This window comes from Marmota monax, unplaced genomic scaffold, assembly GCF_021218885.2.
Source record: "Marmota monax isolate L192 unplaced genomic scaffold, Marmota_monax_Labrador192_F-V1.1 WCK01_AAM20220418_F8-fsc00160, whole genome shotgun sequence".
Taxonomy (NCBI): domain Eukaryota; kingdom Metazoa; phylum Chordata; class Mammalia; order Rodentia; family Sciuridae; genus Marmota; species Marmota monax.
This window is the reverse complement of record NW_026694183.1, coordinates 2,991,107-3,018,751: the sequence shown is the minus strand read 5'-3', so window position 1 is coordinate 3,018,751 and position 27,645 is coordinate 2,991,107. Positions and strand designations below refer to the sequence as shown.

Sequence of the window (27,645 nt, the reverse complement as noted above, 5' to 3'; positions counted from 1 at the left end):
GCGGCTTCGGCAAGGGGTGGGGCCTCTAGACGAGGGCGCAGGAGTCCTGAGCTAGCGTGGACCAATCAAGCTCCTAGGGCGGATTTTCTGCTGGAAAGTGGGCGTGACCTAGGAGGGAAATCACCAGAAACGCACCGGAGGTCCTGGCCCGGGAAAACGCCCTCTGCCGTGGAGAGAGGTGAGGGTCTGGGGTTCCAGATTGGGCTGCTGGGGAGGATGTGGGCCACTGGGCCAGAACACTGAGTCCTGGAGGTCGGTGGGCCGAGTGCCGGTACTTGTAGATCCTGGGAAGAGAGGAGGCTGGGGGGCTGAGGGGCTGGGGGAGGCGGAGGTCAAGATCCTGGAGCTGAGTCAGAGGAGCGGGTGCCGGCAGCCGGGACTCCTGGGACTGAGGACCCGGACTCCTGTGTTGGAGGAAGGGAAGACTAGAGGCCTGCTATCCTGGGTCACACGTAACGAAGCGGAATCTCTTGCTTCTTGGAGGTGGGGGCGGCGCCCAGGGGTTGCGTTCCCGGATCCAGGGAAGAGGCCGGCTTGGGACATTCATTCATTATCCACCTCTCCGCTCCTCTTCCCTTTCCACAGACCCTGCCGCCATGCCTCCCACTTGGCCCCACGGAGTCCTCTTCCTCCTGCCGCCGCTGCTGCTGCTGCTGCTGCGTGCCGTGCTGGCGGTGCCCCTGGAGCGGGGGGTGCCCGAGAAGGAGAGCCCTGCGACCGAGAGTCCGGTGAGTAGCCCTGCCCTGCTCTCTGGCCAGAGGTTTGTGGTGGTACAATCCTCAGCGCCCGCGCGCACAGCCCCTCAGACCCCTGCCCGCTGGGTGAATGCTCCGGGGACTCCATGCCGCACGGTTGTGGCTTGTCATTTACCTGCCATTTTTGCAGTACCTGGGGACATGACTTGGTGAAAAACTGGGGGTCCCTGACTTAGAGATATGGAAATCAAGTCGGATTTTAAGTAAAATGTCAGCATCTCTCCCCACTTAAACCTTAAGATCCTCCCCACCGAAGAAGGAATTTGGGGGTTGAGGGGAAAGAAGTGTATTTCTCAATGGCTCCACGAGCAATGCCATACTAATTAGCTGGGGTTTTCTTATTTTGTGGAGCTCATGGAGGTGTAGTTTAAATTAAAAAGGGCATATATAAACTGCTTATTAATCCCAACAGGTGTTTATCAAGGATGAAACCTTTGCTCTTAGGAGAGTTGGAACTCTCCTAAGCATGAAACCTTTGCTCTTAGGAGAGTTGGAACTTTAAAGATCCAACACCCTGATTTGTGGCCTGAGAATGGACAGGTCATTGCATCTTGGGATGGATCATATCACACTCTTGCGTGGCAGGTCCTTGCCCAGCATGTTAGGCCTCTGTTCTGTGAAATCTTTGCAAACACAGAAGGACACCTTTGAGTCCCTTTTTCTTTGTTCATTCTCTTGAGCATCTTCTCTGAGCCAGAAGGTGCTGGTCACTAGAACCAGCTATTTAAGACCCCTGCCCTCAGGGACCAGCCCCACTCACTGAGAGAGAGAAGAAGACAGAGGTCAGGGCCCCAGGTGATAGAGTGATGATCTGGGAGGGCAGGATAGGTGAGCTGACTTGAAGGCAGGGAGGGAAGAATGCTAGATCAAGGGCAAGAAAGGAAGTGAATGGGAGGGAGGGAACAGCCTGGGCAAAGGCTGTGTGGTGGGAGGGAGCAGAGTGCTTTGAGGGGCCTGGAGGAGACCCGTGGGGCTTGGCGCAAGGGTCAGATCATGTGGCATCTTGTGGACTTTGGTAGAGAATTTCTTCTTTTTCTTCTTCTTTTTTAAAGGATTGAACCTTTTTTTTGAGGATTGAACCCAGGGCTACTCTACCACTGAACTACATTCCAACACTTTCTGTTGTTTATTTTGAGACAAGTTGCCCAGAATGGGTTTAAACTTGTGATCCTCCTGCCTCAGTCTAGATGGGATTATGGGTGTGCACCACTGAACCCAGCTGAGAATTTATTTTTTTATTCCAAAGCTAATAGAATACAGGCTTATAAACTTCAGTAATGTGGGCTGAGGATGTAGCAGAGTGGTAGAGTGGCCTCTATGCATGAGCCCCTGGGTTCCACCCCCCACACCACAAAATAAATACATAAATAATGGATACAAGAAGGTACATGTAGGTTATATACAAATTGTCCTTTTACGTAAGGGACTTGAGCATTATGGAGTTTGATATGTATTGGGGTTCTGGACCCAATCTACCATCCATACTGAGGGAAGACTATATTGTCCCTTTTATAAATAGAAAGAGTGAGGCTCAGGGGTAAGACAGGAGGCCAGCAATCTCTGTCTTGTCACTTGCCATCCCTCCTAGACCAGTGCCTGGCCCATGGTAGGGCTCTGTCAGCGCTTGTTGAAGAGTGAGTGGATGAATGAATGAATCAGTGAATGAAGGTGTGGGTGAATGAACCATAGCACGTTTCCTTGCTTTGCAACAAAGACACATCCCTGTAGACACCCGCTCTATAGGTGGCCGTTGGGCTGGGTACACATCTGAATGACTTCCATTCATCTCCACTTCAGACCTGGGAAGAGTGAAGACTGTGGCCCAGTGGGTCACGCGGCTGGCCTGTGGTTACACACCTGGTGAGGGTTGGAACCCAGGTCTGCTGGCCCCAGAGCCCTTATTCTGTGAAGTCCGCCTCATGCTCTGTGTCGCAGGTCCCTGGGTTGCCCAGCGGCCACTCTAGAGTGGGGCTGAGTTCCTGTCTGTGGGGAGGAACCAGGGAGGGTAGAGACTGGGCTGATTTGTCTGACCTTGTTGCCTCAGGACACGGGCCTCTACTACCACCGGTACCTACAGGAGGTCATCAACGTGCTAGAGACAGATGGGCACTTCCGGGAGAAGCTGCAGGCAGCCAATGCTGAGGACATCAAGGTACGAGGCGAGGGCTCTGTGCTCGTAGAGCAGCACTGGGTCCCACAGGGGCCGTGGGGCTCCAGCTCTGCCCAGGTTCTGGGAAGTGAAACTCAAGGAGAAAGGGGTGCTTCTCAAGGACCATAGCTGGGAAGGGTCTGGGAACCCCTGGAATGAGTGAGAAAGCCGGGGGTCGATGGGCAGCCCTCTAATCTTGTCTCTACCACTGACCAGGTACGGGACCTCACTTTCCTGTTCCTCGGTTTTTTCACCTATAAAATGGGGATAATGATGGAACCCACCTTGAGGTGCCAGATTATCTGGGAGAGGAGGAAAGACGTAGAGGGGGCAAGTGCCCTGGGGCTGGCTCATTGGAGTGCTGAGCATGGTGCCTTCTACAGAGGAAGGAGTCAAGAACGGAGGCGCTGGGATCTCTCGCCCATTCTCTTCTTCATCCTCCAAAGGAGCCATGTCTGTCCCCATTTCCCAGAGGGGGACACTGAGGCCCTGGTAGCAGTGTTTGTTCACCCCTGGACTGGTGAGCCCAGCGCCACAGCAGCCCCTCTCTAGTCCACCCCAGGCGGCAGCCCCAAGAAGTTCCCTGTGGGAAGACGGAGCTGCCTGACCCCGTCCCAGCTCCCACAATTCCAGCGCACGTTGGAATGTGTTCAGCCCAGAGTTGTCCCAACACCTTGGCCCAGGAGGGGTCCCAAGGACTGAGGCAGATTGGGAAGGGGCCCTGGTCCTCCTGGAAGCCTCCAGGCTCTCCCGGAACTGCCTCTGTCCCCATCCAGTTGGACCCTAATGCGGGACAAACACTCAGCCCAGCCCTTCCAGTGCCCAGCCCAGGAAACAGACCCAGGAAGCCACCTTGTGTCCAAGTGACGTCAGAGTGGCCAGTCAGTCACGTTCTTGAGTGGTTCTCTTCCAGGGTCAACCTCTACCCCACCTTTTCTTGTCCCAGGCAGATGGCCACATCTCTGTCTTGGTTTCCCTCCGTGGAAATGGCCAGGCTGATGCGACAGTTTCCCTGCAGGAGCAAAGTCCATGTGAATCAGCGATAGCCCCACAAGTACTGACCTGGCCATAAATGCCAGTCGTCATTGTGGTGGTGGCAGTGATTTTGGCCCCAGTTTTTTTGGATTTTGTTGTTGTTTGTCTGTCTGTTTGTTTATCGGCACCAGGTCACTTAACCACTGAGCCACATCCCGGTCCTTTTTCATATTTTATTTAGAGACAGGGTCTCCTGAGTTGCTTAGGACCTCACTAAACTGCTGAGGCTGGTTTTGAACTGACGATCCTCCTGCCTCAGCCTCCTGAGGCATGCACACTGGTGCCCAGCTCGGCCCCAGTTTTGAGATCCGGGAGAAGGGTGTGCTGCCTCACAGTGAGTGTGTGTGTGTGTGTGTGTGTGTGTGTGTGGGTTGCATCAGGGTTGGGATTTGAACTCACGCTCCTGGACTCCTGGTCCTTTGGGACCTGACTCCAGTGCGGTCATCAGACTGGAAACTGGCCTTCCATCCATCCTCGCTGTCTGAGGGGCCTTGGGCATGTTGCTTCTCTTTCTGGGCCTCAGTTTGTACATCTGTAAGTGGGGCTGTGGTCTGGGTTAGAGGGTGGACATAGCAGGCACAACTGATTGCTGTAGCTATGACGGCTGCTGTGGTCACCTTGTCCTGTAGAGTCTGCAACAGCTGTGGACATGAGTCACAAGGTACGCTACTGGAGACTCAAGGGGACTGATCGATCACAGAGGGCCTGGGGAAGCTCCAAACGGACTCTGTCCAGTCTGACAAGGGAGCGGGTGTTTGGGGACAGGAGGCACTGAGTAAAGTTGAGTCCCAGGTGGGAATGTCAGTGGTGTGGAATTTGGGGTGTGGTTTCAGATAAGAGGAAATGTGTGTGGGGAAGGAGCTTTCTGTTGCCTTGAGCTATTTGTTGTTGGCTCCTTGGGACTGACTTAGACAGGAGACTTCAGGGCCTTGAGTGTCATGGGGAGCATTGCGGAATCCTGCGGTCAAAAGAGGGGCAGGGTCGTCTCTGATGCCGAGGATCAAGTTTGATGATAGCTGTAGCCCAGAGAAGCACTGTACTCAGCACTGCGTGGGGACTCTTAGCTGAGAGAGGTGCCATGTGCTTGGGTTTTGAAGGACAGTGACAGTGAGGATCTGGTTAGGCTTAGGTATGGGTGATGGAGGAGTATCCCAGCAGCAGGGATAGCATGTGCAAAGGCCCTGTGGTGGAAAGTAGCCTTGTGAATGTGGGTGCCCATGCCCAGTTAGTGCTCCTGGAACCAAACATGGTTTAATACGCAATGGGAGCTGCGGTCTCAGAGGTAGTGAGGGCCTCATGTCAGGCTGAAAGGCCAGGACCTGGTCCCCTGGGCTCTGGGGAGCCAGGACCAGCTGTGAGCCGGGGACGGTTAGGGTTAGACCCTAGAGAGAGCAGAGGACGAGGCTGTCCTTTGCGCTCTCTCTGGGCACCCAGCCTGACGGTGTCCCTCCTGGCAGAGTGGGAAGCTGAGCCGAGAGCTGGACTTCGTCAGCCACCACGTCCGCACCAAGCTGGATGAGCTCAAGCGACAGGAGGTGTCACGGCTGCGGATGCTGCTCAAAGCCAAGATGGATGCAGAGCAGGAGACCAGTGAGCACAGGCGGGCGGGGTGGGGTGGGGTGGGGGGCCTCACCCCCTCTGTGAAATGTGCATAGAGATTGCGTGGCTTCCTCCCGGGCACGATTCACGCTAACGGCCCTTCGTTTGTTTTCCATTTCACAATTTTGTAATTCTTTTTTTTTAATCATGGTCATTTAATCCGTTCTGCGATTCTGGGGATGGAACCAGGGCTTTGCGCGTGCTAGGCAAGCACCCGACCGCTGAGCTGCACCCCAGTCATACTAGTTTATTTCTTTGTCTTCTCCCCAGAAAGATTCTAATTTCTTAGCATTGATATCAGAGACACACACACACACACACACACACACACATTTTTTTGGCGGCAGGGGCGGGAGGGGGGCGGTGGTACTAGGGATTGAACTCAGGGGCACTTGACCACTGAGCCCCATCCCCAGCCCTATTTTGTATTTTATTTATTTAGAGACAGGTCTCACCGAGCTGCTTAGCACTCACTTTTGCTGAGGCTGGCTTTGAATTCTCGATCCTCCTGCCTCAGCCTCCTGAGCCTCTGGGAACACACATACTTTTAACAAGTGGAATAACTTGATGCTCCCCATTCTGGAGGCTGAGAAGTCTGAGCTCAAGGTGGCAGCAGATCTGAGGTCAGGTGGGAGCTGCCCTCGGCTTCACAGGTGGCGCTTTTTACTGGGTCCTTACACAGAAGGACTGGGGCTATATTTCATAGTTTATTTAAACGCACTGGGCCAGCTTAGATTCCAAGATCCCCTCCTGTGTCCAGATGCCACACAGGGCTTGCTGGAGTATGTACCTGGACTGCGCTCACTCTTGTCCTTCTTTCTTTAATATTTTTAGTTGAGGATGGACATTATACCTTTATTTTATTTATTTATTTTTAATGTGGTGCCTGGGATCGAACCCAGGGCCTTACATATACTAGGAAAGCGCTCTTCCACTTAGTCCCAGCCCCGTGCTCTTTCTTTTTAAATTCCTCTGTTGAAATAGGACGCACGTGCCATGCAATCATTCACGGGTATGTGGCAACAATCACCAAAGTCACTTTTGGAATATTTTCATCATCCAGTTCCTTGAGCTGCTCCCTGGCTTCCTGCCTCTGTGGATTTGCCTCTTCTGGATGTTTTGTACCTATGTGGCTTTTTGTATCTGGCTTCTGTCCCTCTGCAGCAGGGTCACCTGCGTGGTCCCATCCCTATTTAGGGTTGGATAATGTTGTTTTCTGGATATTTCGTTTGGCCCCTCACCAGCTGATGGACTGATGATGGAGTTGCTTGTTCCTTTTGGCCACATGAACCATGCTTTCTTCCTCCCTGTGGCTTTGTGACATGTTCTGGTGTCTGCCGGGGCAGGTCTCATCCCAGTGCTTCCTTGGTGTAGGAATGTGCCACCTTTACTGAGATTCCCATGCAGCTTCTCCTTCCGTCTCCTGACACCCTGTGAGGTGCAGATGGCACACAGCTCGGGGACCCTGGCCATTGATGGGGATGCTGGGTAGACGGGAGGCTTTGCTTTCCCGTCCATCCATCCGACTCCTTCTACCTATGGACCAAAGGTGCTGAGCCCTCCTGTGGGCCAGCCCTGGGCTGGGTGCGGGGTCTGTAAGGTGAACAGACGGACGGGCATGGTTTGGAACCAGCGGTGGTGCCATTCCTACCGTCCGTCTGGCCTGCTGCTTAAGGGTTGCAGTTTTAGTCTCCAGTAAATTCAGAGGTCCCTTATCTCTAAGAAGAGAAATCCATCCTGTGTGTTGGCTGCTGCCAGCATTGCTGTGTGCCAAGCATTGTGATGGTGCTGTGCATTTTTTTCTCGTTGTTGTTGTTCCTTTAAATGTTCCTCAGAATGTACCCAAATCTGAAGCTGGTGCAGCGGTGCGGGCCTGTAATCGCAGTGGGGCAGGGGTTTGCAGGTTTGAGGCCAGCCTCAGCAACTCAGCAAGGCCCTGTCTCAAAGTAAAAAATAAAAAAGGGCTGGGGACGTGGCTCAGTGGGAGAGCACCCCTGGGTTCAATCCCAGGGCCAAAAGGAAAAAAAGCCCAAATCTGCCCATTCCTCTTCTCCATTGCTGCCCCGGGTCCAGCTGCCGTCCTCTCCTCCTGGGGCTGGTTCCCTGGGCCCTGAGTTCCACAGAGTGGCCCCTGGGAGCCAGCTAACAGGCATTAGATGCCTCTGACCACTCTGGGAAGTACCACGGCTTTATTTCATGTGTAAATTTATTTCTCACAGTGCTGGGGTCTGGGAAGTCCAAGATCAAGGCACCCACAGCCCATGTCTGCTGAGGGCTCATTCCTCACAGGTGGCACTTCTGTGTCCCTGACGTAGGCAGAAGGGCCACTAGGCTCCCCAGACCTCTTTCATAAGGACACTGATTGCACTCGTGAGGACACAGCCCTCGAGGCCCCTCCTCAACACTCTCACTGGGAGTTTCAGCTTATGAATTTGGGGACAGAGATGTACAGACCATAGCACTTGGGGACTTAAAGCAGCCCTTTTTATTTTTTTACTTTGAGACAGGGCCTTGTCTTACCATTCTGGAGACGAGAAGCTGGAAACTGGTCTCCCTGGACGGGGGTTAAGGTTGAGCAAGGCCCTGGGGGCTCTCAGGGGACCCCCTTGCCCTTTGCAGCTTCCAGGGCTGCATTTCTTGGCCACAGCCCCTTCTGCCATCGCAAAGCCAGCTGCGCATCGCCTTCTACAGGGCTCTCAGAGGACCCGGTGGTGATGTTTGGGCTCCCTCTGATGATTCTGGAGCACTCCCCATCTTGAGGGAATGTAACAGTCCGAGGCCGTTTGCCATGTAAGGTCACAGATGTCACAGGTTCCGGGGATTAGGACCTGGCTAACTTTTGGGACACAGTTATTTAGCCTAGTGTGACCCCCAGTTCAAGTCCTGCCCCCTGGTTCAGCACCTGCTGTGGGGCTGGGGATGCTCATTCAGTGTGCAGGAGGCCCTGGGTTCCATCCCAGCACGGAGGCTCCCCAAGTTCCCGGGACTCAAGTTCCTGGTCCCATTACTCCTCAGGCCCACCCCCGCCACCCCCACCCACCCCCATTGTCATGGCGCCCCTGCCGGCCTTTCTTACACCAACATCTTTGGTAAATGATGGAGAGTGATGGGCTTTTCTCACCTTAGGACCTTTGCCTGTTCGGTCCCCTCTCCTGGGACATTCTTTCCTAAACTCTTTGCATTGCTGAGCTTTGGACTCATTGGGAATGTCACTTCAGCCCCATCACCAACATGCCCTGGCTGCCCTGCTCAGAAGAACCTCCCCTCATTTGTTAGTGTCCTCTCTGGCTATGTGGTCATTCCATGGTCACCTGCTCTTCGTCTTTCTAGGCTGGATGTATGCTCAGGGACAGATTGACTGTTTCCTGCTGTGTCCGCAGTCACATCCTCTCTCTGGGCCTCAGTTTTCACATCTATAAAATGAGGATAAGCCTAGAACCCTCCTCATCAGTTTGTCATGAAAAGTCAGTGACTTACATAGTTTATGTGCGTAGAGCAGGGCCTGGCAGGTGGTCAGCGCTCTGTATGTGTCAGTTATTATCATAGTTATTGTCGTAGTTAGTGTCATTTTAAACATCAGACTCAGTGGTGGGATCACCTCCTCAAGGATGCCCACCCTGATTGCCCTAGGCCCAGTTGATGGTCCTCTTTGTTCCCTGCACTTTCTGTAACTTCCCTTAGAGCACGCCTGGCCACAGATGGGGTTTCTGAAAGAAAAGATGTCCTGTTTGTTTTATTTTTTGGTTTTTGCTATACTAGGGACTTACCCCAGGACCTCATGGACTGAGCTGCCGCAGTCCGGCTGCAGCAAAATAACTGGGGGGTGACAAACAACTTGTGTAGATTGATACAGCAGGAGTAGGAGCCCCTTGTCAAAAGAAACTAACTTTATTTTTAGAACCACACACACCAAACAAAACAGCCTCTCAGGAAAAACCCTCAGAGCCTCAACTGCCACCACCGGCTTTCCACAAGCCTCTCTCTCCCCCACAAGCTTCTCTCCACCTCCCACAATCCTCCTGCTCTTGAGGCCGATTGGCTGGGTCACGTGGGCGGAGCCAAAAAAGTCCCCCAATGAGCAGCTCCGTGGTCTGAAAGGGCAGGGAAACAGCCCAATGAGCATCACCGCAGAGGAGCCAATCAGCTAGATGTTGCTGGGGCCGAGGAGCCAATCAGCTAGATGTTGCTGGGGCCGCTGTGAGCCAATCATCAGCCAGCAGCTGGAAGTTTGCTGGCAGCTGGAAGTTTGCTGGGGCCCCTTTGGCTGTGGCTCTCAACACTGAGCCACATCCCCAGCCCTTTTTTTTTTTTTGGGTGGGGGTACCAGGGATTGAACTCAGGGGCTCTCAACCACTGAGCCACATTCCCAGCCCTTTGTATTTTTTATTAGAGACAAGGTCTCACTGAGTTGCTTAGCACCTTGCCTTTGCTGAGGCTGGCTTGGAACTCAAGATCCTCCTGCCTCAGCCCTGCTCGTAGCTGGGATGACAGGTGTGTGCCACCTCACCTGAATCCATGGATTGTTTTGAATCTTCCTTCATCCAGATGTGCAGGTGGATCACCTGAATCTCCTGAAGCAGTTTGAACACCTGGACCCGCAGAACCAGCACACATTCGAAGCCCGAGACCTGGAGCTGCTAATCCAGACGGTATGGAGGGGCCGAGCTGAAGGGCACACGGGAAGCTGGCAGGGTGCTGGTCTCTAGACACCCTCCCCAGGTGGAGGCAGGGTGGGCTTCGCCTCCCTCAGGCCTAGCTCTACTGCCCCCTGGCCTTGTCCTTCCTATGTGGTTTGGGGTAGGAGCTGTCCTCTCTGTGACCTCATGGCGGGCCCAACGGTGCCCTCCCAAGATGTCCATGTCCTAGTCCCAGAACCCGTGACTTTTACCTGACATGGCAAAAGGGACTTTGGAAGGTGTGATTAATGAAGGACCTTGAGATGAGGCAGTGATCTTGCATCACCCAGGTGGGCCTCGGGAAGCAAAGGGAGATCCGATCACAGAAACAGAAGGCCGGGCTGGCGCCGCGTGGCTCAGTGGTAGAGAGTTTGCCTGGCACACATGGGGCCCTGGGTTCCATCCCTAGCGCCACAAAAAGAGAAAATAGAAACAGAAGGCAGTGGGACAGCTGGGCCAGATGCCACACCACTGGCTTTGTGATAGGGAAGGGTCCACAGGCCACAGAACAAGCTCTAGAAGCCAGAGAAGGTGAAGAGGATTCTCCCTCAGGATCTGTAGAGGGAACCTGTCCCCACCAACACCTTCATTTCCACCTAGTGAAACTAATTTCACACCTGGCCTCCCGTGTAAGGTGATCAGTTTGTATCACTTTAAGTCATTAAGTTGTGGTAATTCGTGGTGGCGCTCACTTTCATGTAATCCCAGCGACTCTGGTGGCATAGGCAGGCGGATTGCAAGGTTGAGGCTGGTCTGGGCAACTTTGCAAGAAATCAAAAGGGCTGGGCATGTAGCTCAGCGGTAGAGCGCCCCTGGGTTCCAGGCCCAGTACCAAATAAAAGAGCAGCAGTGCCTTGTTACAGTGGCCATAGGAACCAAGAGTCTGCATCTAAAAAGTGAGGTCCACAGCCCTATCTTATGGGGAAGGCCAAGGAGAGGCCTTGGGAGGGGAAGAGGCTGCCTGGCCCGCCCTGGCCACTGCCCTCCTCATGGACCTTCTCCCAGGGGAGATCCTGCTCCTCTGTCTGCACCTGCCAGGCTCAGGCCCGCTTTTCTGGTTCCTCTTGTGCTCCACCTAGTGGTCATAAGGATAATTAATAGTCAGACATTTCACTGATCCATGGATTATGTTTTTTGCAGTGCTGGGTTCAGACTCAGGACTTTATACAGTAGGCAGATGCTGTGCCACTGAGATACTCCCCCAAATTGCCTGAAAAATTTCTTTCCACTTATTTCTGAAACATTCCAGAAACTGTCCACTTCTCTGTAGTCCCACTGTCTCTCCCCCATCCTTCTCAAGTCATAGAAGCTCTTTCACGGGGATCTCTGCTTCTGCCCTCCACCACCTATAGCTGTGTGTTGGGGCCTGTCCTGAGCATTGTAGGCTGTTTGCAGCAGCCCTAGGCTCCTCTCAATAGATGCGTATAGATCTCCCCTAGTTGTGAGAAGCTAAAATGTTTCCTGACATTAACAACTGTCCCCTAGAGGTACAGCTATCCAGGTTGAGACTCCCTCTATGCAGTCTGTCCACACACAGTAGCTATGTTTAGTTTCCTCTTGCTGCTATAACAAATGGTCACAAACTTAGTAGCTTAAAACAGCATGATTCATTACCTTCTTTTTTCTTTCTTTTATATATATATTATATACATTTGTATGTATGTATATGTATTTGTCAATTAACGTTCATTTACTTGTTTATTTATTTATGGTGGTAGTGATTGAACCCAGTGCCTCACACAGGCCAGGCAAGCACTCTACCAGTGAGCCACAACCCAAGTCCCCATCTTTCTTTCTTTCTTTTTCTTTTTTTTTAAATTTTTTTTTAGTTGTAGATGGAACACAATGTCTTTATTTTATTTGTTTATTTTTATGTGGTGCGAGGATCAAACCCAGTGCCCCACACGTGCTAGGCAAGCACTCTGCCACTGAGCCATAACCCCAGCCCCCCCTTTTTTTTTAAATTTTGAGACAGGGTCTCACCAAGATACGCACTCCTGCCGTAGAGCTGGAGTCTGGCTGTGTGTTGCCTAAGCTGATATTTAACTCCTGGGTTCAAGCAGTCCTCACCTCAACCTTCCAAGTATCTGGGGCCACAGGTGTACATCACCACACCTGGCTTTTTCATGACCCTTAGAGTTCTGTGGGTTAGATATCAACAGAGTCTCACAGGGTGTTTCTTGGAGCTACTGTAACAACAAATCATGAGACTTGGTGGCTTCAAACAACATAAATTTGCCAGGCACGGTGGTGCATGCCTGTAATCCCAGAGGCTCAGGAGGCTAAGGCAGGAAGATTGCAATTTCAAAGCCAGCCTCAGCAACTTAGCAAGGCCCCAAGTAACTTAGTAAGACCCTTTCTCAAAATAAAATAATAAAGGGGCTGGGGAGGGGGTTCAGTGGTTAAGTGAGTGCCCCGTGTGGCTCAATCTCTGATAAAAAAAAAATGATATAGCTAGTGAGATTTGATCACACAGTAGACCCTGAATTTGAACCCTGGGCAGAATAATTAAAGACCTCCTGTTGTTGACCACCCAGCTACGCTGCTTTCCATATCAAGTCCACCTAGCATGTTGTGCCTCACTTATTTCTCCAAGAACTCAAGATGGTAGAGGACTAGAAAGAGGCAGATCAAAGTTACTGTTGCACAACTGTGTACTCTCTTCTGAACAAACAGAGCAGAGTGCATTCTAGGGCAGGAGCAGCCCCAGAGAGTGAGATCAGGTCATGAGTCTTGGCACAGGTGGAAGTTGGAGCTGCTCCTGGCCAGGTTCCCAGCAAGGGCCTGTCCCTCCGAGGCTACATTCTGGTGAGAGGTAAGTCACCTTCTCTTGGCACAGGCCACCCGGGACCTTGCCCAGTATGACGCCGCCCATCACGAGGAGTTCAAACGCTACGAGATGCTCAAGGAACATGAGAGGCGCCGCTACCTGGAGTCACTGGGTGAAGAACAGCGGAAGGAGGCGGAGAGGAAGCTGGAAGAGCAGCGGCTGCGGCACCGGGAGCACCCCAGAGTCAACGTGCCTGTAAGGCTGCTCCCAGAGCACCACCACAGGGCTGTGGAGTCCTTGAAGGACTATAACCTCCAGGAGCCCGGAGCCTGTCTCCAGCCGTCCTAGGGGCTGCTGGGAATTGTAGTTTTCCTGATTTGCTTTTTGCCTGAGGGGAGTGTTTGTTGGGTGGGGTAAAGAGTTCTCTAGTTCTTACCCATGACACCCAGAGTCCTTGCTCATGAGCTGCTTCCTCTCCCCTCCCTGGCAGGGCAGCCAAGCCCAGTTGAAGGAGGTATGGGAGGAGCTGGACGGACTGGACCCCAACAGGTTTAACCCCAAGACCTTCTTCATACTGCATGGTAAGGTGGGGAGGGTGTCCCAGACCCGGGCTGCACCTGGAGTCTCTAACCCAGCCTGAATGCCAAGAGGGGTCTCCCATTCCAGTGGGGCTTCATCCAACCTGAGAGGCCTGAACCCATCTCCCCTGGTTGACCCAAAGGCCATGGCCCTCCCTCTTACTAGGGGTAGGATTTTCCCTGGAAGGGCTGTGCCTCTGCCTCTATTTTGGAACATCCCAGACCAGGCCTGGGTGGCCTTCCCACAGCAGCCCAGAAGCCCTGATCCTCTCTGGGAACCCTGTCACCTAGGCTGGGCTGCTCCTTACTAACCAGGCCCCCAGACCCTAGAGAGTCACATCTCTGTGGCGGATCAGCAGCACATTCCTCTTCCTTTGAGAACAGGGCCTGGGTTGCCAGACTCCCTCAGGTGTGCCTGGGTCCTGGCCCCAGAGGCTGTAGCTTATCAACAGAGCTTGGCAGGACCTGGTTTCTTCATGTGGCAGATGTTGACTAGGCTCATTGGTGAGCACCATGCTTGGTTAAGACCCTGTGGATAACACTGAACGAGTCCAAGTTCCTCCCATCACAGCCACTTGGCAGACAGATCACACTGTATTTGAGTGACTCATGACAGTTGAGTGAGAGGCACTAGGGTTTTACAGACACCAATTAAACTGACATAATATCCATAAGATGCATCTCAACTTTAGGGATGATAAACTACACAAGAGGAAAAGGTGTCTCAGAATCACTGAAATGAGTTCTGCAAGAGTCTCAGGAGATGGAGAGAAGACAGCTGGGTTAAGGGACTTCAGTAGCCTCTGTAGATAACTTGTATCAGGTGAATCAAGAAGTGTCCCAGTAGAACTTTCTGAGGAGACCCACAGCTGTGCTGTCGAGCGTGTTGGCCAGCAGTCCACGTGGCTACCGAGCAGTTGGACTACTGATGGAAGGACTGAATTTTTGTTTTTTTAGTTTTGATAAATGAAATCTTTTAATTTGAAAAGGGTTTTGTTTTGTTCTTTTATTTTTTTTGGCTAGGCTTGGTGGCACATACTGGTAACATACTGGTAATCCCAGTGATTTAGGAGGCTGAGGCAGGATGATCACAAAGCCAGCCTGGGCAACTTACTGAGATCCTGTCTCAAAATTAATAAAATCAAAAGGGCTGGGGATGTAGCTCAGTGGTGAAGCCGGAGACTTGGGTCAGCCTGAAAGGACTCAAGGACATTCTGGAAACCCAGGGAAGAGTCAAGGACAATACAAAACCATTGGATTTGCAAGATTAGGGTTCTGGGTCACCTCAGCAGGAACAGGTTGATGATCAGGAGTGAGCAGAAAAGGGAGAGGCGGAGACAGAGAGTGTGGCAGCCTGAGCCCTGCAGCTGGGTGAGACCCCTGGCACCTGGAGTCAGCACTGGCCCGGTTCCCTGGGAGGCAGAGGTCCCTGTACCCCCCGGATCCTGGGCAAAGGAGCTGATCTATGTCTGAAACACTGGGTGCTAGGTATAGAGAGAGTCCCGTGTGACAGTGAGCTCAACTCTCCTCCATTCTTGGGACCCTGGTTGTGAGGGAAAGGGCTGTCCTGGCAATGGGCCAGCAGGGGTGCTGAAGCCTGCAGGCCACCATTCCACTGCCAGAGACCCATTATTACCTGTCCCCTGATAATACACCCCACATCAGCCCCAAATTTCTTTACCAGTTTGTCCCTTGGGAATCAGACCACCCTGTCCTCCACCCACTAGACACCTCGCTGTCTTCTTCCCCTCAGATATCAACAGTGATGGTGTCCTGGATGAGCAGGAGCTAGAGGCCCTGTTCACCAAGGAGGTAAGTGTCCTAAAGCTGTGGGCAGAGGGGACATCCACATCAGCCACATGTCCTCTCAGGGCTCCTTCTGGTCCCCTTCAGTCCTCCTGGGTGGGAGTTAAGGGAAGACTACAACTCCCAGCAGCCTCTAAGGCAATGAGAGGCTGCCAGGAGTATCAGGGAGCCCCAAGGCCTGCTGGGAGTTGAAGTTGTTTGGGTGTATCTGGAGGAGGGTTACCTTGGACCTCTCATGACTTCCCAATTCTCACACAACTCTGCAGCTGGAGAAGGTGTATGACCCAAAGAATGAGGAGGACGACATGCGGGAGATGGAGGAGGAGAGGCTGCGCATGCGGGAGCATGTGATGAAGAATGTGAGAGGAGGGACATGGGCCGGGGAGGGCAGTGGCCTCAGCTCTTGGCCCTTACCCTGTTCTGGTTCCCCAGGTGGACACGAACCAGGACCGGCTAGTGACCTTGGAGGAGTTCCTTGTATCCACACAGAGGAAGGAGTATGGGGACACTGGGGAAGGATGGGAGGTAAGGACATTGGGAACAATCTGGAGCCTAAATAGTTTGTTTTCCCAGTCCTAACTTTTCTTTCAAGGTCTGGCTACTTCTTGTACTCTGCGTCTTTGTCCCCTCTCTCTGGGTCTGGGTCCCATATTTCTTGGTCTCTGTTCTCCCTTCTCCCTAGGCCTTTATCCCATCCTCTACCCCCGCCTAGGTCTCTTTTGCCCACGTGCCAGGCCACCGCCTCCCAGCCTTCTCTAAACCTCCTTTGGCAGAGCCCTCTCCAACATGGGTGGGCCACGGCTGGGGTTGCCCCCATTCATGGCCCTTGTCTTGGGCCCTGTAGACAGTGGAGATGCACCCAGCCTACACAGAGGAAGAGCTGAGGCGTTTCGAGGAGGAGCTGGCCGCCCGGGAGGCAGAGCTGAATGCCAAGGCCCAGCGCCTCAGCCAGGAGACAGAGGCCCTAGGGCGGTCTCAGGGCCGCCTGGAAGCCCAGAAGAGAGAGCTGCAGCAGGTGACTGGCTGGGGAAGCTGGGCCCATCCTCTGGGTGTTTGGTGGCTCCTGTCCTTGTCCGCATGGGTGCCCAGAGGCTGGGAAGGCCTGTGTTCACCATGTTAATCACTGGTAGTCCTCAGCTGCCATCTTAAGTAAGGGCAGTTGTTTCCTGGCTGTACTATGCCTGCCATGTTAGATGAGGGCAGTGGGAATGTGAGAGGGGGAAAGGCCAGGGAGGGAAGGATTCAGCGAGGGCTTTGCTGTCCCAAGGCAGGACTCAAGCCATGACAGAAGAGAACTGGATTCTTAATGAGGATTAAGCCTGAGAGGTACTCAGTGATTGAGAAAAACTGAGGCCCATGGAAAGGGGACTAGCCCAAGACCACTTAACAGGTTGTAGTGGAGTCCCAGTTTGGGGACTGAGGCCTGTGCAACTTGGAATGCCAGTGTCATGACCTCCTTGTGTGTCCCCCTCCTGCAGGCCGTTCTGCACATGGAACAAAGGAAGCAGGAGCAAGAGGCCCGTAACACACCCCCTGCCAACCCCGAAGGAGAGCTCAAGTTCCACCCCGACACAGGTACAGTCCTGGGCCCAGGGAGGAGGGACTGGGCCTGGACTCCTGAGGGAGGAGAGCTGGGACTCCTGGGTTAAGACTGGGTTCCTCCTCCATTTCTAGGTGATGTCCCTGTCCCAGCTCCAGCTGGTGATCAGAAGGATGTTGATACTTCTGAAAAGAAGATTCCTGAACAGCCCCCCGAGGTGCCCCAGCTGGATTCCCAGCACCTATGATCCCTCAGGGACTCCAGCCCTCCTAGTTCCTACCGTGACAGCTGACAGCAGCTGGATGAAGTGTTTCAGTCAGCCTTCTCCGGGGTCAGCAGCACACACGGCCTCCAGGAGGAGGGGGGCAGGGTGGCATTTTACGCATTGCTTCTCAGGCCCTACATCTGACCATATTGCAGGTCTCAGCTTCCTAGCTTCCGAGTCTGTGGTTCTTTCTTCCTGTCCCTTCCCTGGGGCTTCCTTGGGTCTCTTCCCAAGGCCACTTCACATGTCCAGTCAGGAACCCACGGGGTCAGCTTAATTTGCGGAAGCCCCTGCTTGCTCCCAGGAGCACTGGCTCTGTGCCTGCCTTCCCAGCTGGTGGTTGAGGCTGCTCAGGCTTCCTGCGTCCCCACAGCTGCCTGAAATCCTGCCTGCTACTCTGGGCCCAGCTGCTTCTGGTTTCTGGGAGCTTGGGTGGTCCCTCAAGACCTTGTCCTACTTTGGGTGGAACCAGCAATGCTTCGGTGTCCTCTGTGTAGCTGGATGCCGAGGGACAGGAGGGCTCTCAGCATAGCTGGTCAGCTCTGGACTGAGCGTCTGGACTCTCTCTGGGACCCTGGCTTCCAGCCACCTCATCCCCAGCCTCCTCCCTGACCTCTTGGCCCCCAGCCCCACTCCACGCTGCCCTGGGAGGTATTTGGAGCTGGCCCCACCCCCACCCCAGGACCAGGTCCCAGCCCTTAGCTGGGACCCTCACCTGTGGGCCCTGAAGGTTGGCCCGTGCCCACCCTTCAGTCCTCGTGTCATAGGGCTTCTCGGCCTGCGTTGTGTTCCAGTCCCCTCTCAATGCACCCTGTGGAACAAACATGCTTCTTTGTCCATGTGTATGTACCCTTCCCTCTGAAATTGCCCCCGCATGTCACCTGCCACAGTCCTCTTCCTCCTTTCATAGTCAGGTATCATTCCTGAGAGACATAGTCCTGGCATCGAGTTTACCGGCTTCCCAAGGGACCCCTTCAGTCACGAGGAGAGAAAACACAAACCTGAGCTTAAAAATTAAAATACAGAGACACACACATACACACTATTACCCCACGAAAGAAGTCCCAGGGTAAGAAGGCCTCAGGGTTGTCAGGGAACCAGGTTCTCCCATCCCCCATTGGGGAACTCCCCCATGACCCCAAAGTAGCTGCAGCTGCTCTGATGTCACATATATCTGTACCAACATCTGGCAGGTGAAGGGGCCACACCCTTCCTGTCCTGAGCATTGTAAGTGGGAGAGAAATCTGTCCCTAAAGCTCCTGCTCCGGGCACCTCTCTCCTTATGTCCCATTGGCCCTGAGGCACAAGTAATGGCCACGAGTCCACCAAGATGGCATCTACAAGTGGTGATTCTCCTCACCTGGAATGAGGACAGTATCCTGGAACCAAATTGGGAAGAGAATATTTGTTTAGATTAAATTCTGTTTTTTGTTTTGTTTGGGTGTTGGAGATGGCACTCAATAGTCTCAAACATGCTAGGCAAAGGCTATACCACCCAGCTACATCTGCAGCCCTAAAATTCTATTTAAATAAAAGTCTAGTAGGAGCACCTGATTTTATTGTAGTTCCATGCATTTTATTTTAGTTTAAAACAGGCAAGAGCCAGTTTCTTTCTTTTTTTCTTTTTTTTTGATAGTGGGGATTGAACTCAGGGGCCTTAACCCTTTGAGCCACATCCCCAGTCCTTTTTTTTTTTTTTTTTTCCTTTTTAATATTTTTTTAGAGACAGGGTCTCACTAAGTTGCTGAGGCTGGCTTTGAACTCAATCCTCCTGCCCCAGCCTCCTGAGCTGCTGGGATTACGGGCCTGTGCTGCTGCTCCTGGCTAACCACCAGCGTCTTTTGGCTTAAAATAGACATTATTGATGTGTCTCCACCATTTTTGATGGGCTAAATGTGTAACCTTACGGTAGAGCGCTTGGTCAGCACGTGTGAGACTCCAACACCCAAAACAATCAAAAGCAAGCACTCTACCACTGAGCTACATCCCCAGCCCTTTTCATTTTATTTAGAGACAGGGTCTCTCAGTTGCCCAGGATGCCCTCCAACTTGCCATCCTCCTGCCTTAACCTCCTGACTAGCTGGGATTGTCAGTGTGCGCCACCGTGTCCGGATCCGTTGTTTTTGCTGTTGTTTACAGTGAAGTTCACCTGTTTGGTGTTTTGTTTTGTTGGGGTGCTGGGGATGAAACCCAAGGTCTGGCACAGGCCAGGCAAGTGCTCTACAACTGAACTACCTACCCCACCGAGGCCCCTGAACACAGGTTTTTAAATGATGACTCTCCCCTTGGACTGTCCTGTCCCGTAAGTATGTCCAGGAACATCTGTGTTCCTGTTTCATATTTCAGAGCTCACACCCACTCGCCTTTATCAGGGGCTCTTACATTCCAGGCCCATGTTCCCCTGCCCTGGTCATCCCAAGGCTAAGTGCAGAAGAAATCAAGACGCCGCCTTCCCCCAGAGCTTGCTGCAGTTATCCAAACCCGCCCAGCCTACACCTGCTCTCCCGGGCCCACCAGTGCATCCTGCAGAAACTGCAGTGGAAGCTCTTGCTCAGGTTTTCCCGAGTTCTGGCCCTACCCGGGGCTCCCTCTGTGGCCCTTGGTGTGGTGCATCCCCCTTGGGAATCTAGCCCACTCTCTTCAGTGGCAGTGGCCCACGACTGTGTTGGCTTCACCACAGGTCAATTACAATACAGCAGACATTTAAAACTCCCTCTGGAGTATCAGAATAATAGCTCCCCAATGGTCTTCATGTCCTAATCTGCAGAACCTGTGACTTTGTGACCTTAGGGGCAAAATGGACTCTGCAGATGACATAAAGGTCTTGAGTTGAGGAGATGATTCTGGATTCTCCTGGTGAGCCCCATAGAATCTGAAGGGTCTCTACTGGAGGGAGGTGAGGATAAACAGTGGGAGGAGATGTGACCACAGAACTCCTCAGAGTGAGGAGGACCATGAGCCAAGAATATAGGCAGCTTCTAGAGGCTGGAGAAGGCAAGGAAACAAATCCTGTCTTCCATGATTTAGTTGTCAGTCTGTGGTGCTATCCAGAGTGGTGGGCCCTTTAAGGGGTGGGGCCTAATGGGAGAAAGATAGGCCATTGGGGTGTGCCCTTGAAGGAGGCATCAGGACCCTGCCTCTCCCCTCTCTTTTTGCTTCCTGACTTCCATGAGGTGAGTCGCTTCTGCCCTATGCTCCCACCCATGATGTACTGTGTCACCACAGGCCCAAAGCAACAAGGTCAAGTGACCATAGACTGAAACCATGAGCCAAAATAAACCTTCCCGCCTTAAGAACTGATGATCTTGGGTGTTGTCACAGTGACAGAAGACTAACACTCCCCGCAGAGCCTCCAGAAGGAACCAGCCCCGCCCTCATTTGGGGGGATAGCAGATACTGAAGCTTGAACGCAGGATGCTTCACCACTGAGCTACATCCCCAGTCCTTTTTAAAATTTTTGTTTGTTTGAGACAGGGTCTTGCTAAGTTGCTGGGAGTCTTGCTAAATTGCTGAGGCTGGCAATCCTTGCAATCCTCCTGCCTCATCCTCCAGAGTCGCTGGGATCACCGAAGTGTGCTACTGTGTCTGGCCCTGCAGACATTTTTATTTTAGCCCACTGAGGCCCATTTTGGGCTTCTGACCTCCAGAACTGTGGGAGAATAAGTTTGTGTCATTTTAAGCCACTAAGTATGTAGTCACAGCAGATGGAAAAAAACAAATATTTCCCTCTCTGGGCCTCTGATTTCCTGCCTCCTTTCTGAGTCTTCAACCTTTAAAACACACCATGTTCTTGCCCACCTGTCTCCTCACCTACCTCGTGTTCTGAGTCCTGGGCTGAGCCTCTCCAACCTGTTGAGTCCCTGCTAAGCCCAAGGCCTTGTGTTCAGTCCTTGGTGGCACCTCCCTGCTGGCAGCTGTAGGCATTGGAGGCCTCTCTTGCCCCTTGAACTTGTCTTTCCTCTGCACTCCTCCCACCCTTTGCTCTGTTGATATTCAGTCCCAACCCCAAACACTCCAGCTTCTGTGAGGTTCCAAACCAGATTATCATTGTTTACTTTTGTCACTATAAGGGGTCCGAGGAGACAGAGGAGACCCCTACTCAAACCTTCCAGGTCCTTGACTCCATCAAAGAAAAGAATCTAAACATGAGGCCAAGGCAGGAGGATCGCAAGTTCAAAGCCAGCCTCAGTGAGACTCTGTCTCTAAATATAATGTAAGGACTGGGCATGTGGCTCAGTAGTTGAGTTCCCCTGGGTTCAACTCAGGAAAGAGGGAGGGTGGGTGGCTCTGAGAGTGAGCCACCTTGCCTTGGCCTGTCCCCAACATTTCAAGTGTTGGAAACAATCCCCAAAGTCGAACATTAATGGCATTTGAGACCTGGGACATTTGAGAGGTCATTGAGCCATGAGGCTAAGTCAGGGGTTAATGTGTTAATTTGATTAATGAACGAGGGCATTGATTGAAGGATTCATGGAGTAATGGGCTACAGTGTGTCTGTTATAAAAGCTGGCTCTGGGCTGAGGTGTAGCTCAGAGGTAGAGGCTTGCCTATCATGTGTGAGGCCCTAGGTTGGCTCCCCGGGACCACAAAAAAATAAAAATAAATAAAGGTGAGCTCTCTCAGCCTCTCTTGCTATATTTTTTGCCATGAGATGGCCTCTGCCATGTTATGATACAGGAAGAAAGCCCTGACCAGAATAGAACAGAGGTGGGCTCCATACTGGTCACTTTGCCAGCCTCCAGAACCATGAGCTAAGTAAACCTCCATCTATCTATGGGTACTGGGGTTGAATCCAGGGCACTCTACCATAAGCTACATCCCCAGCCTGTTTTTATTTTTTATTTAGGGACAGGGTCTCACTGAGTTGCTTAGGGCCTTACTAAGTTGCTGAGGCTGACCTTGAACTTGAAATCCTCCTGCCTCAGCCTCCTGAGTCTCCGGGATTATAGGCATGTGCCGCCACCACATCTAGCAAGGAAACTCTATTCTTTACAAGTTACCCAGTCTTAGGTATTCAGTTATAGCAACAGAAAATGGAATTAGCCACTGTCTTCCCCTCCATTGCTCCTCCCAGTCTCCCATCTCAGAGCACTCGGGTCAGCCACCCCCTCACCAGACCTGACCTTAGGGCTCATCTTGGCCCCACCATACCCCACAGCCTCTTGTCCCTCCTCCTTTTTCTGCCTGGTCAACTCCTCTGTACCCTAAGATCCCAGTCTCGGTTTCAGCTCACCTTCATCCTCTCCTGCCTCACTTTTGCCCCCGCCTCTTCCCACCTTCCAGCCTCTTGTCTTCCAGTTATGACCTGACGCTGTGCATTTCCCATGATAAGTATCACCACTTCAAGACCAAGATCTTCTTAAGCTCTCCCCTCCAGCACCCTGGAGGTACTGGAGGGCAGCCACCAGCACAGCCGAGACAGGCTGGGTTTAAACAGGCGGCAACAGTAAGCTAAGAAGGCGGAGAAAAATCACACGACACACACATAATTTTCTAATGGGGGGCAGGACGGCTCTTTGACCTTAAAGATCAGCTTCCATGCTGGGAAGAGGGCGCTGGAAAAAGAGAGCCTGAGCCCAAGTGTCCTTTATTTAATATCGGGGACATCAGAGAAGGATAAGGGTGGAGTCAGCAGATTGACTGACATCTTGGCAAGTCCCACCCATCTCAAGTGCTGTGTGGGATCTCAGGCAGAGCTGGGGGAGGCAGGTGTACCTGCATCAGGCCATCTCTCCCTGACACGGAGTCTGCAGAGCCTGGCCTTTCCCCTCACTTGGCTACTGTGCACAACAGTTCACACACACAGCCCATGGACGGCTCGTGACATCCTCCTTTCTCTCTCTCTCACTAGGAATTGAACCCAGGGACTCTTTACCTAATATTTTATTTAGAGACAGGGTCTTGCTGAGTTGCTTAGGTCCTGGCTTTAAACTTTCAATCCCTCTGTCTCAGCCTCCCAAGCTGGGATTAGATGCATGCGCCATTGTGCCCAGCTTCAGAATTCTCTTAATGTGACTACTACTCCTACCAGGAGGGTCATCATTCGTCATAGCAGCAGTAGATGAATACACACTGACATCTAGCAGCAGCTCACACTTCCACAGCACTTGGGAGGTGGCAGGTGCTGTCCCCAGCACATTACACATTATTTCATGTTCACAACAACCCATGATCTTAAATTTTTATTTGATTTGTGCATTTTGTGTGTGTGTGTGTGTGTGGTGTTGAGGTTTGAACCCAGTGCCCCCCATGTGCTAGGCAAGCTCTCTGCCACTAAGCCACAACCCCAGACCCACAACAACGCATCGCTGACCCCATTTTGCAGATAAAGTGAATAAGGGAAGCTGAGGCTCTTGCCCTCAAGGCCCCACAGCTAGTAAGAGACAGAGCCCATTAGAACCCAGGCAGGCTGGACCCAAAGCCCTCAAGCATTACGCAGTATTCTTTTTTGGCACTGAATTTGCATTCCAAGAATTCTGGCAAACAAATGAGTTAATGAGTAAAGGTGATGATCTATGATCTATGCCAGGCCCTGCTGCCTGCCCCCTACATGGTTGGCAGTTTCTGTGTGGACATTCTTTTTTTTTTTGGCAGTGGGGACTGAGTTGCCTCACTCAATCAAGGCAAGCACTCTGCCGCTGGGTTACAGCCAAGGTCCGTGTTTTCCTAAATTGCTGAGGCTGGCCTAGAACTTGTGATCCTCCTGCCTCAGCCTCTCAAGTCCAGTATCTGTGATTACAGATCAGGCATGCACCACCACGCCCAGTGTGCACTGGGACTACCCCCCCCCCTTCTTCTCTGACCCTCTTGACTACCCACAAGAACTCCTGTAACTACACTGAGCCTGGCAGGTAATCCAGGATAATTGGAAAAGGGTTTTAGAAAAAGAGATGGGCATGGTGGTGCATGTCGTGTAATCCCAGCAACTGTGGAGGCTGAGGCAGGAGGACTGTGACTTCAAACCCAGCCTCAACAACTTAATGAGGCCCTTCATAACTTAGCCAGATGCTGTTTCAAAAAATAAAAAAGCAATAAAGGGCTGGTGATGTGGCTCAGTGGTTAAGCACCTCTGAATTCAATCCCTGGTACCAAAAATAAGTAAATAAATAATAAGAAAAAAATAAAACAGAGAGGAAGAAAAGGGGAGGGAAGGATGTGAGGGTCATGCTTGCCCCTGCGTTGTGAAGGAGAATCATCTGCACTCTCTACAGGAAACTCTGGGAAGGACCCCATCCCTCCATCCATCCCTCCCTCCCTCCCTCCATCCATCCATCCATCCATCCATTCATGGAACCCTCAGGATGAACCAGGCACTGTCTGGGACACAGCACTGAACAAACCAGATTCTGCCCTCACCGGGCCTGAATCCTGCTGGAGGAGGGACAAAACAAGACAGGTCCATATCTAAATGTGTCACTCTGTGACACAAATGGAGCCCCTGCCCACACTTCAGGCTGGTGTAGCTCCCTCCTCACCTCTGGGGCTTCCACCATGCCTGGGTTCTCTTCAGTGACAGCCACCATCCTGGGCTGGCTCTGTGCGTGGCTGCCTCTGCATCCTCTCACCCTGGATCCCCAGTGTCCCCCGGTTTGGGGCCAAGTCCAGCATCAAATGTTTACAAAATGAATATGAGTGATGTTAATGGAGCTGCTTGTCCCCACTGCCCCCCACTGAGCATCCTCCCACCACTGCATGATGTCTCCCCTCTACTTTTTGGCCCCATCTTCCATCACGCTCACCCACCACCTTTTTTTTTAAATTGTTGATACATCTTTATTTTATGTATTTGTTCATAGGCGGTACCGAGAATCAAACCCACTGCCTCACACATGCCAGGCAAGTGCGCTGCCGCTGAACCACCGCCCTAGCCCCCACCCACCACCTTTTTAAAAAATTATTTTAAAATCATAATTTTCTAGTGCCCACCCACATCCATTACCATAATGTGTCTGGTAATAGTCCCATTCTCGCCAGGTGCAGGTATATGCCTTTAATCCTAAATATTTGGGAGGCTGAGGCAGGAGGATCACAAGTTTGAGGTCAGCCTGGGCAACTTGGAAGAGCCAATCTCTAAATAAAATAAAAAGGGCTGGGGACATAACTCAGTGGTAGAACTTTCCTGGGTTCAATCCTCATACTGGGAAAAAAAAATAATGAGCCTAAAGTTTTCTTGGGGCCCAAAGTTTTTAGATCCAGCATATGTTGGCCACAATTTTTCCTTGTGACAGATTAGCAGAGCACGTGGCAGCCTGCATACCTGAGTCCCTTTGCTGACAGAGCCCGGCTGCCTTACCTGGGCATGCAGCCTTGGGTAAAAAATAATCCATGAGACTGAGGAACTGTTTGCTACTGTAAAATAACCCAGCCCAACACAGTCAATTCAAGTTCTAATTAAGTCATTATTTATCTAAGTATAAATGCTCTTTGACTTACAATGAGGTTACATCCATAGGAGCCCATCATAAGTTTAAAATATCATTTGTGGAAAAAAAAAAGCATTGAAAATGTATCATTCCTAAAGAAAAGGGAGACAGTAAAACACCATGTCCTGAACACCCCCTTTCTGTTCCCAAAACAGCCAAGTTAAGGAAACAATGAGAGCAAGCCTGGGTGGGAAAGTCCAGATACATGCTATCTAGAAGGGAGACCATGACTTTCTCTTGTGCACCCTGGAAACTAGGGCAAGTCAGTGTTATCTGAAGAAAGTTACTTTCTTGCCTGTACACTGGGACCGTTGCTCCTTGGGATGCTGGTCACACAAACAAACTAAATAAGCTGATGCTGATATGTCACTGCTTCTGCAGCCTCAGGTGTAAAACCCCTCTCTGAGATTCCTAGGAAAACTTGAAATGGAACTGCCATTTGACCCAGTCACCCCACTCCTAGGTTTATACCAAAGGACTTAAAATCAGTATACTATAGTGACACAGGCACATCAATATTTATAGCAGCTCAATTCACAATAGTTAAACTATGAAACCAACCTAGATGCCCTTCAACAAATGAATGGATAAGGTGTATATACACAATGGAATATTACTCAGCCTTAAAAGAAGAATGAAATTGTGGCATTTGCAGGTAAATGGCAGGAACTGGAGAATATCATGCTGAGCCAAACAAACTAATCCCAAAGAACCAAAGGTCAAATGTTTTCTCTCATATTCGTTGCTAATTCACAATAGGGAACGTGGGAATGAAGGTACTTTGGATTGAACAGAGGGGAGTGAGGGGAGAGGAGGGGGCATGGAGGTAGGAATGATAGTAGAATGAATCAGACATCATTATCCTATGTGCATATATGATTACATGACCTGTGTAATTCTACATCATGTACAACCAGAGGAAAGAGAAGTTATACTCCATTTATGTATGATGTGTCAAAATGCATTCTGCTGTCATGTATAACTAATAGAATATATATATTCTAATAAATATATTCTAATACACACACACACACACACAAACACACACACCTTCCCTCTCTGAGGATAGACACGTTATTGAGGGTAGTTGTGGAAAGCACATGTCACCTCCTCCATCCTGCCGCCACTGGACAAAACACCACTGTCGGCCTGTCCCCACTGGACTCTTCTCGGAGCAGCCGCTCATCTCTTCCAGACTTGCCCCAGTACTCCAGGACTCTTCTCCCGAGCTGTCTGCAGTTACTTTCTTTGATTTCTCCAAAACCTACTCCACTGCCCTGGCACCACTGGGCTGGGGTGGGGATGGGGTGGCCCAAGGGTAGAACGCATGCCTAGCATACACAAGGCCCGGACTTCAAACCTCGGCCCAGGAGGACGAGGAGGAGAACAGCCTGGTTTCTAAACCAGGTTGGCGAAGGACCCGAATGTGGGTGAGTGGCGAGAGCTTAAATAGACCCTATGAGGCCCTCTGGAGGCAGCCAGTTAGCAGGTCTTCCCCTCCTGCTGTGAAACCCGCAAAAAACTTACCAGGGCTTTCTGGGCTCTCTGGGTCTGTTTGTCCCCGAGACTGTGAACCGGAGGCAACAGTTCCCAGGTCTGTGGTGAGAAATTAGGATGAGGAAGGAAAGCAATGCCGGCGGCCTGCCTACGGAGGGCTCTCCAGATCTAGAAATCACTATTCCTCTTCTCTCTCTCTCTCTCTCTCTCTCTCTCTCTCTCTCTCTCTCTCTCTCTCTCTCTCTCTCCAGCCGTGGAACGCTTGGGTCGCATCCCCAGCTCCGCGCGCACAAACACACAAAAGCAGTAAAGGAGGCAAGGTCGCGACAAAGTCCAGAGCGCATTAAAGTCCAGAGGCATTAAAGTCCAGAGCGCAATAAAGTCCAGAGCGCAAGACTTTGAAGCGGCAATTTGGACACAGAACATAAAGCGCTCTTCCAATGGGACGCTAGATCCAAATGCCCAGCCCTTTCGCTTTGGGACTTGAGGCCAATGAGAAGCCGCGTTGGAGCTAAGGGGGAGGTCGGCAGAGACTCGCCCCCTGGTGGGCGG

The 27,645-nt window shown here is 51.8% G+C and overlaps 1 protein-coding gene across 2 annotated transcripts; it reads left to right on the top strand.

Annotated features, from left to right (window-relative positions):
- The first annotated feature begins 21 nt into the window (after positions 1-21).
- Nucb1 (nucleobindin 1) lies at positions 22-18,727 on the top strand. 2 transcript variants are annotated; one of them, XM_046466290.2, is made up of 13 exons: positions 22-178; positions 586-728; positions 2,800-2,907; positions 5,397-5,529; positions 10,084-10,187; positions 13,054-13,239; positions 13,475-13,565; positions 15,316-15,374; positions 15,635-15,727; positions 15,801-15,893; positions 16,213-16,383; positions 16,847-16,943; positions 17,043-18,727. In XM_046466290.2, the coding sequence occupies exons 2-13, from the start codon at positions 597-599 to the stop codon at positions 17,153-17,155; spliced, it is 1,380 nt and encodes a 459-aa protein (XP_046322246.1). In that variant the 5' UTR covers positions 22-178; positions 586-596; the 3' UTR covers positions 17,156-18,727. The 2 variants fall into 2 exon arrangements, with proteins under 2 accessions (XP_046322246.1, XP_046322247.1); XM_046466291.2 differs by lacking the exon at positions 22-178 and adding an exon at positions 182-252.
- Positions 18,728-27,645: the final 8,918 nt, after the last annotated feature.

Coding starts and splice junctions, on each gene's coding strand:
- Nucb1 (XM_046466290.2), top strand. CDS start 597: ATGCCTCCCACTTGGCCCCACGGAGTCCTCTTCCTCCTGCCGCCGCTG. Junction 15,894..16,212: donor ACACTGGGGAAGGATGGGAG/GTAAGGACATTG, acceptor TGGGCCCTGTAG/ACAGTGGAGATGCACCCAGC. Junction 16,944..17,042: donor CAAGTTCCACCCCGACACAG/GTACAGTCCTGG, acceptor CTCCATTTCTAG/GTGATGTCCCTGTCCCAGCT.